Source organism: Pongo abelii, chromosome 12, assembly GCF_028885655.2.
Source record: "Pongo abelii isolate AG06213 chromosome 12, NHGRI_mPonAbe1-v2.0_pri, whole genome shotgun sequence".
NCBI classification, from domain to species: Eukaryota; Metazoa; Chordata; class Mammalia; order Primates; family Hominidae; genus Pongo; species Pongo abelii.
This window is the reverse complement of record NC_071997.2, coordinates 105,136,354-105,149,105: the sequence shown is the minus strand read 5'-3', so window position 1 is coordinate 105,149,105 and position 12,752 is coordinate 105,136,354. Positions and strand designations below refer to the sequence as shown.

The following is a 12,752-nucleotide window of genomic DNA, read 5'->3' as shown; positions in this document are numbered from 1 at the left end:
CAAATAGCTTCACTTCTCCTGTTCAACAGAGGCTTAAGGCCACATGTCCAAACTTGTCTCAATAAGGAGGTGATATTTTACTAACGTTTCCCATGTGCACATACTGAGTAAATACAGAGCTAGGCCCAGTTTGTATTGTACTCTGAACTTAATGCAAAGTCTCCTTGGTGATTTTCGCAACGGCCACGGATTTGGGTCAGAGGCACCTTTCATACATAACAGCCCTTATAAACGTTTGCCCTGCCTCCACATTTTACAGTATCTTAAAACAGTACATTTCTTTCAAGGAATTTTATCTCTGTGAGTCAGTACTCCAACTTAGTGGTTCTCACAGTGTGGACCAGGAGCATCAGCATCATCTGGGGAATTGTTCAACTTACCTCTTAAAACCTATGAACTCAGAAACCCTAGGGGTGGGCCAAGCAGTCTGTTTTAGAAAGCCCACCATGTGATTCTGATGCATAGTAGCCTATGACATAATTCCAGACCAGGTGAATCTCAGATACTAATCCTCACATCATTTGCCTTCTCACATTACCCTCGTCTTGACCATCTGGTGCCTGTTCTGCAGTTTAACATTCTGCAGCAATAAAAGTGTTTTATTATAAAGTATTAATTTCAATGTTCTATACTTAGTGGGAACCACTGGTCTCAAAATTTGAAACTATTCTTTAGAAGGAGAACATTCACAAAGCAAAACTCAAGCATACTTGGTTTTTCTCTATAGTACTTTTGAATGCTTTATCTTCCTTACAGAATAACTTGTCTTCCTTATGCTTTAAGCTCCAAAAGGGTAAGGAGTAAGTCTTAATCATTTTTGTATTCCTTGCACAGGACCTAGCAAATAATTGGTACTCAATGTTTGTTGGATGAATGAAATAAATTCCCATATGGCCACTTTATGGAAACTAACTGCCTAATCACCACTTTCATTATAAACAAAGGAAAATGAAGATAAGACTGCAACAGAGGCCAGGTGTAGTGGCTCACGCCTGTAATCCCAACACTTTGGGAGCCCGAGGCGGGCAGATCACTTGAGGTCAGGAGTTTGAGACCAGCCTGGCCAACATGGTGAAACCTCACCTCTACTAAAAATGCAAAAATTAGCTGGGTGTGGTGGCACGTGTGTGTAATCCCAGCTACTCAGGAGGCTGAGGCAGGAGAATCGCTTGAACCCGGGAGGCAGAGGTTGCAGTGAGCTGAGATTGCACCATTGCACTCCAGCCTGGGCGACAGAGCAAGACTCCATCTCAAAAATAAATAAATAAATAAATAAATTTAAAAAAAGACTGTGACAGAAAGGGTTTAGAGAAATGTGCTAAAGAGTTACAATTGGCAAATTTTAAATTATATGTTAAACTATAACCTCATTTTATTTCTATCATATTCATTTATTCTCAATACCTGGGACATTTAAGGCATTCAATAATGAATTAAAGCTGTGCCTTATTTTGGTCTGTATTAAAGGAGTGGTCTAAATTTTACAAGATGTATTCTGCATCAGAAAACCAAACTTCAGCAGTTTAACATGCTGGCATCCATCACCAAGGCATGAAGCAACACACTTGCTAATGATTCCTAATCACTACAGTGCTACATCATTTACTTAATAAATACTGATTCAGTACTTATATATACAGATAGTCTGATGGATGAGTAACCACAGTTATGTAGTTCAGGACATGATGTAAAGTTGAAAGGTGCATATTGCTATGCTTTAAAGGCTGCCTTTACAGTAGAAGCAGCAAAATGTGCTTAATGGACTGCTGTCCTCTGATGACCAAGCAAATGCAACAAATGAAATATGCACAAGGCTGTCCTTGGACAGTACTTGTTTGCTTTGCTCACAAAGGAGAAAAGGAAAGAAACAATTGAAAATATATATATGGTGAAAGTATGTGAGTCTGAGCAGAAATAACAAAGGCAAAAGGATGAGGAGAGATGGAATAAGTCTAGAGAAGAAAATAAGTGGATGAGATAAAGAGCTGTCTAAGCAAAAAAGTTATGTCGCCATAGACCTCTGATCTTATAAATAAGACACTTCAAAAGTAGCAAAAACAGTTTTAAGACGGGGACTAATAGATAAGATGTGTTGTGTTTAGCTATTTCCTGTTAGGTTGTTAGTAATGGGTTCCCAATGACCTGAGCCAAAAATGAATCAAGTTAAATGAAAACTGACATCTGATATGAGCATATATTATGAGTCTATTCAAGCACAGTTTTGAAGTTAGCAAACATCTAAATCCTCACATCTCTACAAGGTAGGTCAAAGAAGTATGATTCTTCTCAGTTGTACAAGATAAATGGCTGTAGAGAAGCTAAGTAACATGTCTAGTCATAGTTAAGACAACAATTGGGGACAGTGCTTTGGTCTGATTGCCATGCCAGCATCATATTTTATCTGTGAAGGGTGGCTTGGTTGTGGAAAACTATAAAAACTGGATGCAAAAGCAAAATGCAACCTTGTTTGGTGACGTCCAGTTCCTCTGGAATTAGGAAAAACCACTTGTGTTTAAGAACAGGAGTCAAATCAATTTTTATGGAAACATTCTAATACAAAAACCTTTTCTGTTGGGTCTAGTAGGTCTGGACAAAATATCTCCCTCTTTTCCTTTTATATTTTCCTCATCCTCTTCTTGCAGCGCTGGTTGAAAACAGGGGAGGACCCCATGAGGCTGTCAGTGGAGTGGGAACCATAGCTGCTATCTGAGTCATCAGGGCTCTGAGGAATCCCAGCTTCACTCATGCCTGACATGGGCTCCTCGAAGACATCGCTGCCCAGCACACCATGCCCAGAGACATTGCCTTCTTCACTCTCTTGAGGCTCCATTTTCACATGGGCCAGATTCCAAAGAGGAGAAGCATTTACCTCTGCACCTAGAAACAGAGGAAAGATGGTCATATACCAAGTGTATATGTGTAGCCAAGTGTAGAACAAAGTAAATATATCACTCAGAACCAACTAATATTCTTTGAGCTTGGTTTTCACTCTGATTCTGTACTTGGCTGGAGAATATGGTTGTTATTCTCTGCTTCAAAAAGTTAACCATCCTAAAAAATTACCAGCTCTGATTATCTTCTTTTCCATTTCTTCTACCTTTCTTTCCTCTACCTCACCCACCCCCGTTTTCCCTAAACCAGGAAGTGAAACTAGGCAGGTGGAAAGATCCCCTGTCTCATGGCCCAAAGACATGCACAACCACAGGACTTGTTCAGTTGTTTAGTTTGCCTGTCCATCCTTCCTTCTTTTATGGGGCCATCTTGTTTTCCTGCCTTTTGTTTGGGTCTCTGGTCATCTCTTGCATTATGAAAAGTTAATGGTCACTACATAATGCTAACAGCAGTTCTCTACCTGGTCTCCTTTGAAGAGACATGGTCCCGAAGTCCGCAACAATTTCTCTTTGGCCCTCGCGTCTCTCTATGTATTCTAGCAATGCTGTTCTCTTATGGTTATTCTTCCATAGTGAAAGGCTCTCTGCCCAACACTCTTAAAAGTATGACCTAATTCCATTTAGACCACATTTGAGGATTTGCTATTTGAGTCATTTGTGCATTGATGACAATTTATATTTGTAAACAACTGAGTGTGCCCAGACTAATTTGCAACCTAACTGACACGTAACCAGTCAGTTGTCCTGGCTCCTAAGGTAATCACAGAGTCTGGAAAAAGAAGCCAGCTACCTCTAACTGGGAAGCCCTATTTCTTTTTTTTTGAGACGGAGTCTTGCTCTGTTGCCCAGGCTGGAGTGCAGTGGTACAATCTCGGCTCATTGCAAGCTCCGCCTCCTGGGTTCACGCCATTCTCCTGTCTCAGCCTCCTGAGTAGCTGGGACTACAGGTGCCCACCACTACACCCAGCAAATTTTTTTATTTTTAGTAGAGACAGGATTTCACCGTGTTAGCCAGGATGTTCTCGATCTTCTGACCTCATGATCCGCCCGCCTCAGCCTCCCAAAGTGCTGAGATTACAGGCGTGAGCCACTGTGCCCGGCCGGAAGCCCTATTTCAATATCTTTCATCTTCAGTTTGTTAGAATACTCTAGCAGGGAAGCCAAACTCTGAGAACATCCTTGAGCAATTAACACTCCCCCATCTATCTGGCAGCTGTCTTATTCAATGAAGTACAAGCATCAGGAAGGACCAATACAGAATACTAAAAAAAAATACTAAAGGAGGAAAGGGATAGCTCCCAACCAGCTGGATCAGCTGAATCAGCCTTGGTAATCAATGTGACAACACATATTGCATCTACATCTTAACTAGGGATTATTTTAAAGAATGCCTGTAAAGCTGTGCTAGTCCTCTCTTCACTAATTAGAAAGAGAAGAATGCTGGGATCTCTAGATAGGTGAAACTGTATTCGTTTTAGGACTTTCCATTCTGCCCACTGCTGCTTTTGTTCTTCTACCTCTTGAGCTTGATTCCAAAAAGCAAAAGTACTGAAATTGGCAGATCTCCCAGAATCAAAGTGAGTAAGTTTATTTGTCTTACTTGAAGCCTGTGGTGAAGCTTCAACCTCCAGGTTAGATGGGAAGCGTTCACTCTGAGCCCCAAGCACTCCCATAGGCAGTGACTGGTCTCCAGAAGCAAGGTCAGCCTCCAGCTCCTCACTGACAGGAAAAGTGATGTCGCTCACAGGTTCCTCCTTGATCTTCACAGGTTTAGCGTCCTCTGTGGCCTTCTCAGGATTGACAATCCTTTCATATTCTTCAGAGAGTTGCTTACTAATCTGTTGGCAAGCAAGAGTCAATTTTCCAAGGAAATGTTAAAAGCAAGTTGGATAGTCAGCTTGTGACATCCCATGGAAAAGCCAACAGAATATGAATAACAGAATTTTGAAACATTCACTGCCAATGGAAGGGATTTGTTTAAGGTGTTGAGTTTGCATTTATGAGTGATAGAGATATGTAAAGAAAATTGGTTTGGCAGAGAATGTGTATGTCATTAATTAAAAGTTACATAAAGGTAAAAAAATGTGTTAGAACTGGGACAAAAGATTACCTTTTTTTGGCTATAAAAATTAACAGTAGGCTGGGCACGGTCGTTCACACCTGTCATCCCAGTACTTTGGGAGGCCAAGGTAGGAGGACAGCTTGAGCCTAGGAGTCTGAGACCAGCTTGGGCAGTATCTAGTGAGACCCCATCTCTACCAAAAAAAAAAAAAAGAGCTGGGCATGGTGGTTCACATCTATGGTCTCAGCTACTTGGGAGGCTGAGGTGGAAGGATCACTTGTAGTGAGCTGTGATCGTGCCACTGCACTCCAGCCCAGGCAACCCTGTCTAAAAAAAAGGAAAAAAATGTTGACATATGTATCCTAGGTGCATAATCAATGGTGTGGGAAATCTGGATCACTTAGCAAAGACTTTTTTCTTGGGTGTTAAAAATTCCTAATCATATTTTAGGCCTGCAGAAACTGAAACAGTGAACAAATGACTTAAGAGCACAAGGGCTGAAGAGATTAGATATTTCTGGTTCCAAACAAAATCATCACCCCCCACCAACCCATCCTCCAGGCAATATAATTTTACTCTGTTTTTTTCATAGCACTTAACATTATCCAAAATTGTATTTTTTTGAGTATGTGCTTAGAGACAGGGTCTTGCTATGTTGCCCAGGCTGGTCTTAAACTTCTGGCCTCAAACAATCCTCCCACCTCAGCCTCACAAGCAGCTATATTAGATATATATATTACAATTCCAGTCAAGCCATTATATTAGCTGCTTGAGAGGCTGAGGCGGGAGGATTGTCAGTAGGTCTGTGTTCTCTTTTTTTTTTTTTCCAGACAGGGTCTTGCTCTGTCACCCAGGTTGGAGTGCAATGGCACAATCATGGCTCACAGCAGCCTTAACTTCCTGGTCTCAAGTGATCTTCCTACCTCACACTCCCAAGTAGCTGAGACCACAGGCATGAGCTACCATGTCCAGCTAATTTTTATTTTTTAATTTTCTGTAGAGATGGGGGTCTCACTATATTGTCCAGGCTGGTCTTGAACTCCTGGCCTCAAGCTATCCTCCCACCTCAGCTTCCCAAGTAGCTGGGATTACAGGCATGTGCCATCATGCCCAGCTCCTGAAATTGTTTTGATCATTATTTGTTGACTTGTGTTTGTCTCCCTTCAAAAACAATGTAAACTCAGGTAACTTAGTAACTGCTGAATCCCACAATGCTCGACTCTCAACAGGCACTCAATAAATACTTGTTGAATAAAATCAGACTAACTGCATTCTCTCAGATTCCATATACTTGTGGATAGTTTCTTCCAGAGGAAGTATCAGTGAATGTGGCCGTTCACTGACTAAAGGAGACCCATGGTATTTGGCCAGGAACATCGCTAGGGCCATCATAAAAGTATGTTAAGTTCACTCTGTTCCAAGACTCTGTGCTCTGCACTCTAGACCAAGTGTTGTGGGATCCTGCTGAACACTCCTAGATTGCACAGACATCTGTGCCCACTTTTCAACAGGGTCACCTCACCTGTAGCATGTAACTGTGATAGTCCTTGATGCGGTGCTGCCAGAACTTCTGGAGGGAGAGCACACTGCCAATACCCACTTCATGGAATACCTGCTCCATCACATCAGGAAAAGGAGTCTGTCCCAGCCGGGCCTCCCGGTCCACAGCAAAACGCAGCAACTTGGTAAACTTAAGGCAATACTCATGTGCCACATCAGTTAGGGTCTCCAGGACACTCTCATTAGCGCAGTCAAAGCCCGCGTGGGCCAGGATTGTGGCCACTGCCTGGTAGAGGAGCTGCCGACAGGAGTGCCAGCTGAGTTCAGTCACAGGTTCCCCTTTCCCACTGGAAGTGGAGATACGGTGGTGTTATTAATGTTCTTGCAAAGGAGTGACCTCTCCTGTCTCCCCAGGAGTTTTACAATTCCAGTCAAGCCACTGGCGTAGCTTTCCAGGGAAATTCCATCCAAGTTACATAGCTCAGTTTCATCCTGCTGCTATCTGGGCATGTCTTAGCAACCCATGGTCATATCTTTGAGCTCCTCCAAAGACATAGTTTGAATAGGCAATACATGTCTATAATACACAATCCAAAAGGATATCTAGTGAAAAGAAAGTTTCCTTCTAGCAACTGTTCAATTTTGATCACTTTTAGGATTAAGTTTAACAGTATAGCCCAGACACTGTTCAATGATGCTCTAATTATTTTACGACAACCTAGTTTTCATACATGCTGGACAATATATTAATACAAACTTTTAGAAATTCACAGTTCTAATAAAGAGATTCTTCACAGCTTGCCAGGAGTTTAAGATTCTTAGATTCTTATAAAATTACAAGGGACCATTTCAAAACAGGGAAGTCAACTCAACTTTATAAAAGCAATTTAAAACGTATATAGCTTACAAAGTATTTTCATCCTATCCTGTGTTGTGCAATGGGTAGGGTCTGTATTATTATTATTTCGATTTGCCAGGAGAGGAAACTGAGGTTCAGAAGGGCTGATTTGCCAAAATTCGTTTACATATAATTAGTTAAGTGGTAAAGCTTCTGACTCCAGAAACCATATCGTGCATAATACACCATTTTGCCCCAATCACTACTGCAGAAATCTTAATTTTCCAAGAAAAAATTTAAGAAAGCTATTTGATCTAAAAATAACTTAAGAAGCTTTTAATAATTTACCTGTTTCTTGAAATTTCCTACTGGCTTCTGCCTACCCCTGACAAAGGAATTTATTTTACCAATAAAAACAAAATGGAGCACAGAAAATCATTTTTCCTTAGTTCGTACTTGGCATGTGTCATCACGCACTGTACAAAAGTGCCTGAGGGGTTATCCACCCACTAAACTCTGACCTGTTCAATAGCAACTATTGCAGTTTACATAATAGTTTGAGAATAAGATAACTAATTGCCAAGTAACTTTTAATTTACTATCTTCATCATTTCCATGGCCAGTGTCTCTGGGCCAAAAGCTAAAGGCCTCATAAGTACCTAATAAACAGAGACAACTAAACCAATATCGCTTTCCTAGAATAATATCTGGACCTCTTTCAAAGGAAAATAATTTTTTGGTGCCCCCATAACTGATGCAAATTATTTTTGTTATACAGTTTCTTAAATATGTATAAAATAAAACCAGGTACAAACTTTTGATGGTCATGGCTCTTACTATATAAATTTGATACAAAACTAAAAATGAATAAACAGCATCAATTTAATATGATAGATAACATTATATTGTTGAAATTAAATTGCCCTCAATATGTGAATACAGTATTGGTCACCACAGAGCAAGTTTTTTGAGTTGGGCGTGTCTATGCTAGCATATGCTGTGCATGTAGTAACACAGTTATGCCTCCCCTTTTCATTATTCCAGTGACTTCAGAACCTTTGATTACAATGGACCTTGATATAATCTGGCCTTCACCTGGCCCAACTGCAATGCAACCCCTGTGTATTTAGTCTATTTCTGTAGTTTTCTCATTAGTTTGGGAACCACTAAAATAGTATTACCAGCAACAGGTAGATGTAATAAATAACATATAATATCACTTCTGTAGTATTCTTGCCAAACATATTTAATCTGAATCTAATCTTGAGGAAATAATCAGCAAATCCAGTAATTGGGACATTCTACAAGTGACCTGAACTCATAAAAGACTCTAAGAGGCATAACAACCAGATACAATGCATGAATCTTTGTTAGATCCTGGATCCGAGGGAAAAGATATTTACAAAAGATAATTGGAAGAATGTGAATATGAACTTATTAAGTGGTACTTAATGTTCATTTTACTTTGGTAATGGTATTATGATTATGCAGGAAAATTTCCTTATTCTTAGGATGTGCATGCTGAGGAATTTAGGGGTGAAATATGGTGATGTCTGCAACTTACCTTAAAATGTTTGGGGGAAAAAATGTGTGCATATACAAGTATGCATATATGTGTGTTTGTATATGTGTGTATATATGTGTATACACACACATATGTGAGAAAGTAAATGTGGCAAAATGTTAAACATTGGCGAATCATGGTGCAGGTATTTGGATGTTTGTTGACTATTACACGTTTCTGTAGGTTTGGCAAATTTCAAAATGAAAAGAAAAAAAGTAATTGTTTGGCATTAAATACAACTTGCACACTGACATCTAGTAGCAGCTCTAGGTTATAAGGCAGTCCTGTTCAGAGGATGTGGAGCAGGGCTTCTCAAACTTAAATGCACATACAAATCTCCTGGAGATCTTGTTATAATGCAGATTCTGATTCAGTAGGACTGGGTGAGGCCTGAGATTCTGCATTTCTAAAAAACTCCCAGGTGATGTTGATGCTGCAGATCTTGGACCAGATATTGAGTAGCAGGGATCAATAATATTTTTATATTATTATTTCTTTTTTTTTTTTTTTCAGACAGGGTCTCACTCAGTCACCCAGGCTGGAGTGCAGTGGAGTGATCTGCAATCTCTGCCTCCCCGGGGTTCAAGTGATTCCCGTGCCTCAGCCTCCCGAGTAGCTGGGACTACAGATGTGCACCACTACACCTGACTAATTTTTGTATTTTTAGTACAGATGGGGTTTCGCCATGTTGGCCAGGCTGATTTTGAACTCCTGGCCTCAAGTAATCCACCCACCGTGGCTTCCCAAAGTGTTGGGGTTACAGGCATGAGCCACTGTGCTCAGCTTATATTATTATTTCTTGAACTATGTTATCAAAATGAAAACACACAATTTAAAGATTCTTGTATAGACTTGTGGATTCCTAAAAATACCAGAATAAGTCCATGAATCCCAATTTGAAGACAACGAGCTAAACCCATAATTTTTTTTTATATTAAATAGAAAGACTAGATCCTAAGAACTATGAGGCCATGGACTTTTTTACATACCAGTGTATTACCCTGCTCCTAGTAAAGTGCTTGGCACATAGTAAGCACTCAAAAAATTAAAAAATACAGACCCTGAATTCTGAAGACTGGCATTCAAAACTTAGACATCCCACTAATTACCTGAGAAACCTTGGCCAAGTCAATTACTCTTATCCTCAGTTTCCTCACATGAAAATGGAAATGCTATTGTAGGCTTAACAGGGTTGTTGGGAAGATGACTTAAGAAAAGTTAGATACAGCAAAGCCTTGCCTTACCGATAAAAGTCACTCTCTGGGTCACTGTGCCGGATCTGGAATGGTGCACTGGGATTCTTACAATCTAAAGGCAGGAGGTCATCAGGGAGAGGAGGTGACCCAGGGCACGAGGGAAGAGGTTCACTCTCTTCAGTTTTTACACCTTCTGTCTGCTGCTGATTCTGGGCCTGAGCTGTGGCAATAAGGTTGCGAAGACGTCGGTTGTGCTGAATCAACTGAATCGTATGGATGGTGAGACTACATGGCTCTGAGGGGATGTCCAGCATAGTGGGGGGCTTCGGCTTGTTGGCTGAGGGTTGGTGCAGGGGTGGGTCATGGACTTCCACCAGACGGAACTCCCGTGGGAGCAAATCGAAGGAACTTCTGTTGGTCTGGCTTGATGATATTGGTATCTCTCCCCAGTATCTCAACATTTTGGAATAAGAAGAGAAGAGGTCTCAGGATAAATGTAGACAATAACCTAAAAGTAATGTGTTTAAATCCTGGCAACTTTAGATTATAGGCTTCTGTAGTGAAAAATACGAGGTCTAGCCAGTTATTTATGTAAAAAGTAGGATATTTGCGACCACTTAGAAAAATGTCAGTGTCAGCAAAACTGCAGGACCAAAGATGTTCTCCCTAAACAAATTAAGAGAAATGTAACTGTTAGATGCTGGTTATTGTCATACTATGACAATTCCTACTACACTGAACCACAGGGTAGAATTTGGGTCATTATTGGACCAATAGCTACAACAGCATCTGGAGCTCTAGTATCCCTATTTCCCATCTCACTCACTAACTCATTACCAGAACTACCATCATGCTCAATCCTGAACAATAAGCAAGGCATGATAAAGTATCTTGATACATCTGTGCTGGATCAATAGGAGAAAAGCTAGTAGGGTTAAAGATAATAATTAGTGGTTCTTATTCTGTGTGTCTTAGGCATGGTCCTGGTGGAAATATTTATGAACCATTAATCTAAATGGCATTATGCTTTCAACTTTTGACATATAGAATGTGAGAGATTTCTGCTGCCTTCTAATTGGTATCCCTTCCTCCAATCTCTCTTTGTATGTAATCTATTCTCTACACTGCTGCTAGACTTACTCTTTTTAAAACTTAAATCTAATGGCTTCCCATTGCCTATTGGAAAAAGTCAGAATTCCTTGGCTTACCATTCAACAAAATTCACAATCTGGTTTCAACTCACCTTTGCAGATTCATTGTCCATATGTCTCTTCAAGTTCAACAAACATTTATCAAATGCCAGGCATTCTATGTGGGTCAAAGACCGATAATGTGAGATCCTTGCCCTGAACTGAGGAAGAGAAACAGAAGCAGATTATTTCAATATGAAATGTGGTAAGTACTGTTCTAGAGGTATATGGACCTGGGGTAGTAGAAGCACAAAGGAGGAGCTTCCTGGGTGAAATGACTACCTTTGTTTTAACAACATTATACTACTCAGTTTCTTGAGAATGCTGTACATTTCCACAGTTGACACTTTCAGCTGTGAACTCTGCCAGAAATGCTCTGCCAACCCTGCACATCCCTGGCAGACTCATATTCATTTTTAAGTACAGCTTAAGTCCCCACCCTCCGTCACTTCACCAGTGCCTCTCCCTTTCCTATTCTCACAGCGCTTTGCATGTCTATGTCACAGCATTTATCCTTGGATTTTAATTAGTACTTATCACAATAGATTTTTTCCACCCATCTATTTCTTATGGCCATGGTCTTGTTACAGGGCCAGGCACACAGAAATATCTGGCATTTGTTGAATGTTTACTATATACCAGACTTCACCTTTTTTGTTTCTTTTTTGAGACAGGGTTTCACTCTGTAGCCCAGGCTGGAGTGCAGTGGTGCAGTCATGATTCACTGCAGCCTCAACCTCCTGGGACCAAGCAATCCTCCCACCTCAGCCTCTGGAGTAGCTGGGACTACAGGCGCGCACCACCAAACCTGGATTTTTTTTTTTTTTTGGCGAGACAGGGTCTCACCATGTTGCCCAGCCTCCTCTGGAACTCCTGGGCTCAAGCAATCCTCCCGCCTCAGCCTCCCAAAATGTTGGGATTACAGGCATGAGCCACCGGTCCGGCTGGCCTTTATTGTTTGATTCAATTCTTCCAACAACCCTATGAAGCTAATAATCTTATTATCCCCATTTTTCAGAGTGAGGGCTGAGGCCTAGTGTCTTGCCCAATGTCACAAATGGCGAGGTCAAAAATCGACAGTCTCCAGAGTCTGCTCTCTTAACCACTTAACTATATTTTAATAGTTTTAATAATTTCATAATATAATTTCATAATAATAATTTAATAGTTTTAATAATTTCAGAAAAAAAATAATGAACGAAATAACAAAAAAGTCGCCCTCTTCCCTTACTTTACCGAAAGGAGCACGAAGAACAGGCACGGAGCCCAAGGAATGCCCAAGTCCCTCCAGGGGTTTCCTCGGTCACGGTCCGCCGGCGCAGGCGCCAATCACAGGGTCCTGAGGTCGCCTAATGTTCAGGGCAGCCGGAAGACGGGGAGGTCTGGACCTGAACCGAGACAAGGAGGTACCACACTATTCACTGCTGCGTCGCAGAGCGGGCTAGGCGGCTGTCTAGACCCCAAGAGGCCTGAGGCAAGGATCGCGTCAAGCCCCGAAAGCTGGTTTGTTG

The 12,752-nt window shown here is 41.0% G+C and overlaps 1 protein-coding gene across 4 annotated transcripts; it reads right to left on the bottom strand.

Annotated features, from left to right (window-relative positions):
* Window positions 1–2,180: 2,180 nt before the first annotated feature.
* On the bottom strand, window positions 2,181–12,617 carry SUPT7L (SPT7 like, STAGA complex subunit gamma). 4 transcript variants are annotated; one of them, XM_024242535.3, is made up of 6 exons: window positions 12,478–12,617; window positions 11,295–11,402; window positions 10,100–10,504; window positions 6,476–6,800; window positions 4,492–4,729; window positions 2,181–2,877 (listed from the first exon to the last, which is right to left on the bottom strand). In XM_024242535.3, exons 2-6 carry the CDS (start codon window positions 11,306–11,308, stop codon window positions 2,615–2,617), a joined length of 1,245 nt encoding a protein of 414 aa, XP_024098303.1. In that variant the 5' UTR covers window positions 11,309–11,402; window positions 12,478–12,617; the 3' UTR covers window positions 2,181–2,614. The 4 variants fall into 4 exon arrangements, with proteins under 4 accessions (XP_024098303.1, XP_024098304.1, XP_063569550.1 ...); XM_024242536.3 differs by having other exon boundaries at window positions 12,473–12,607; XM_063713480.1 differs by having other exon boundaries at window positions 10,100–10,717; window positions 11,295–11,397; window positions 12,478–12,566.
* Window positions 12,618–12,752: the final 135 nt, after the last annotated feature.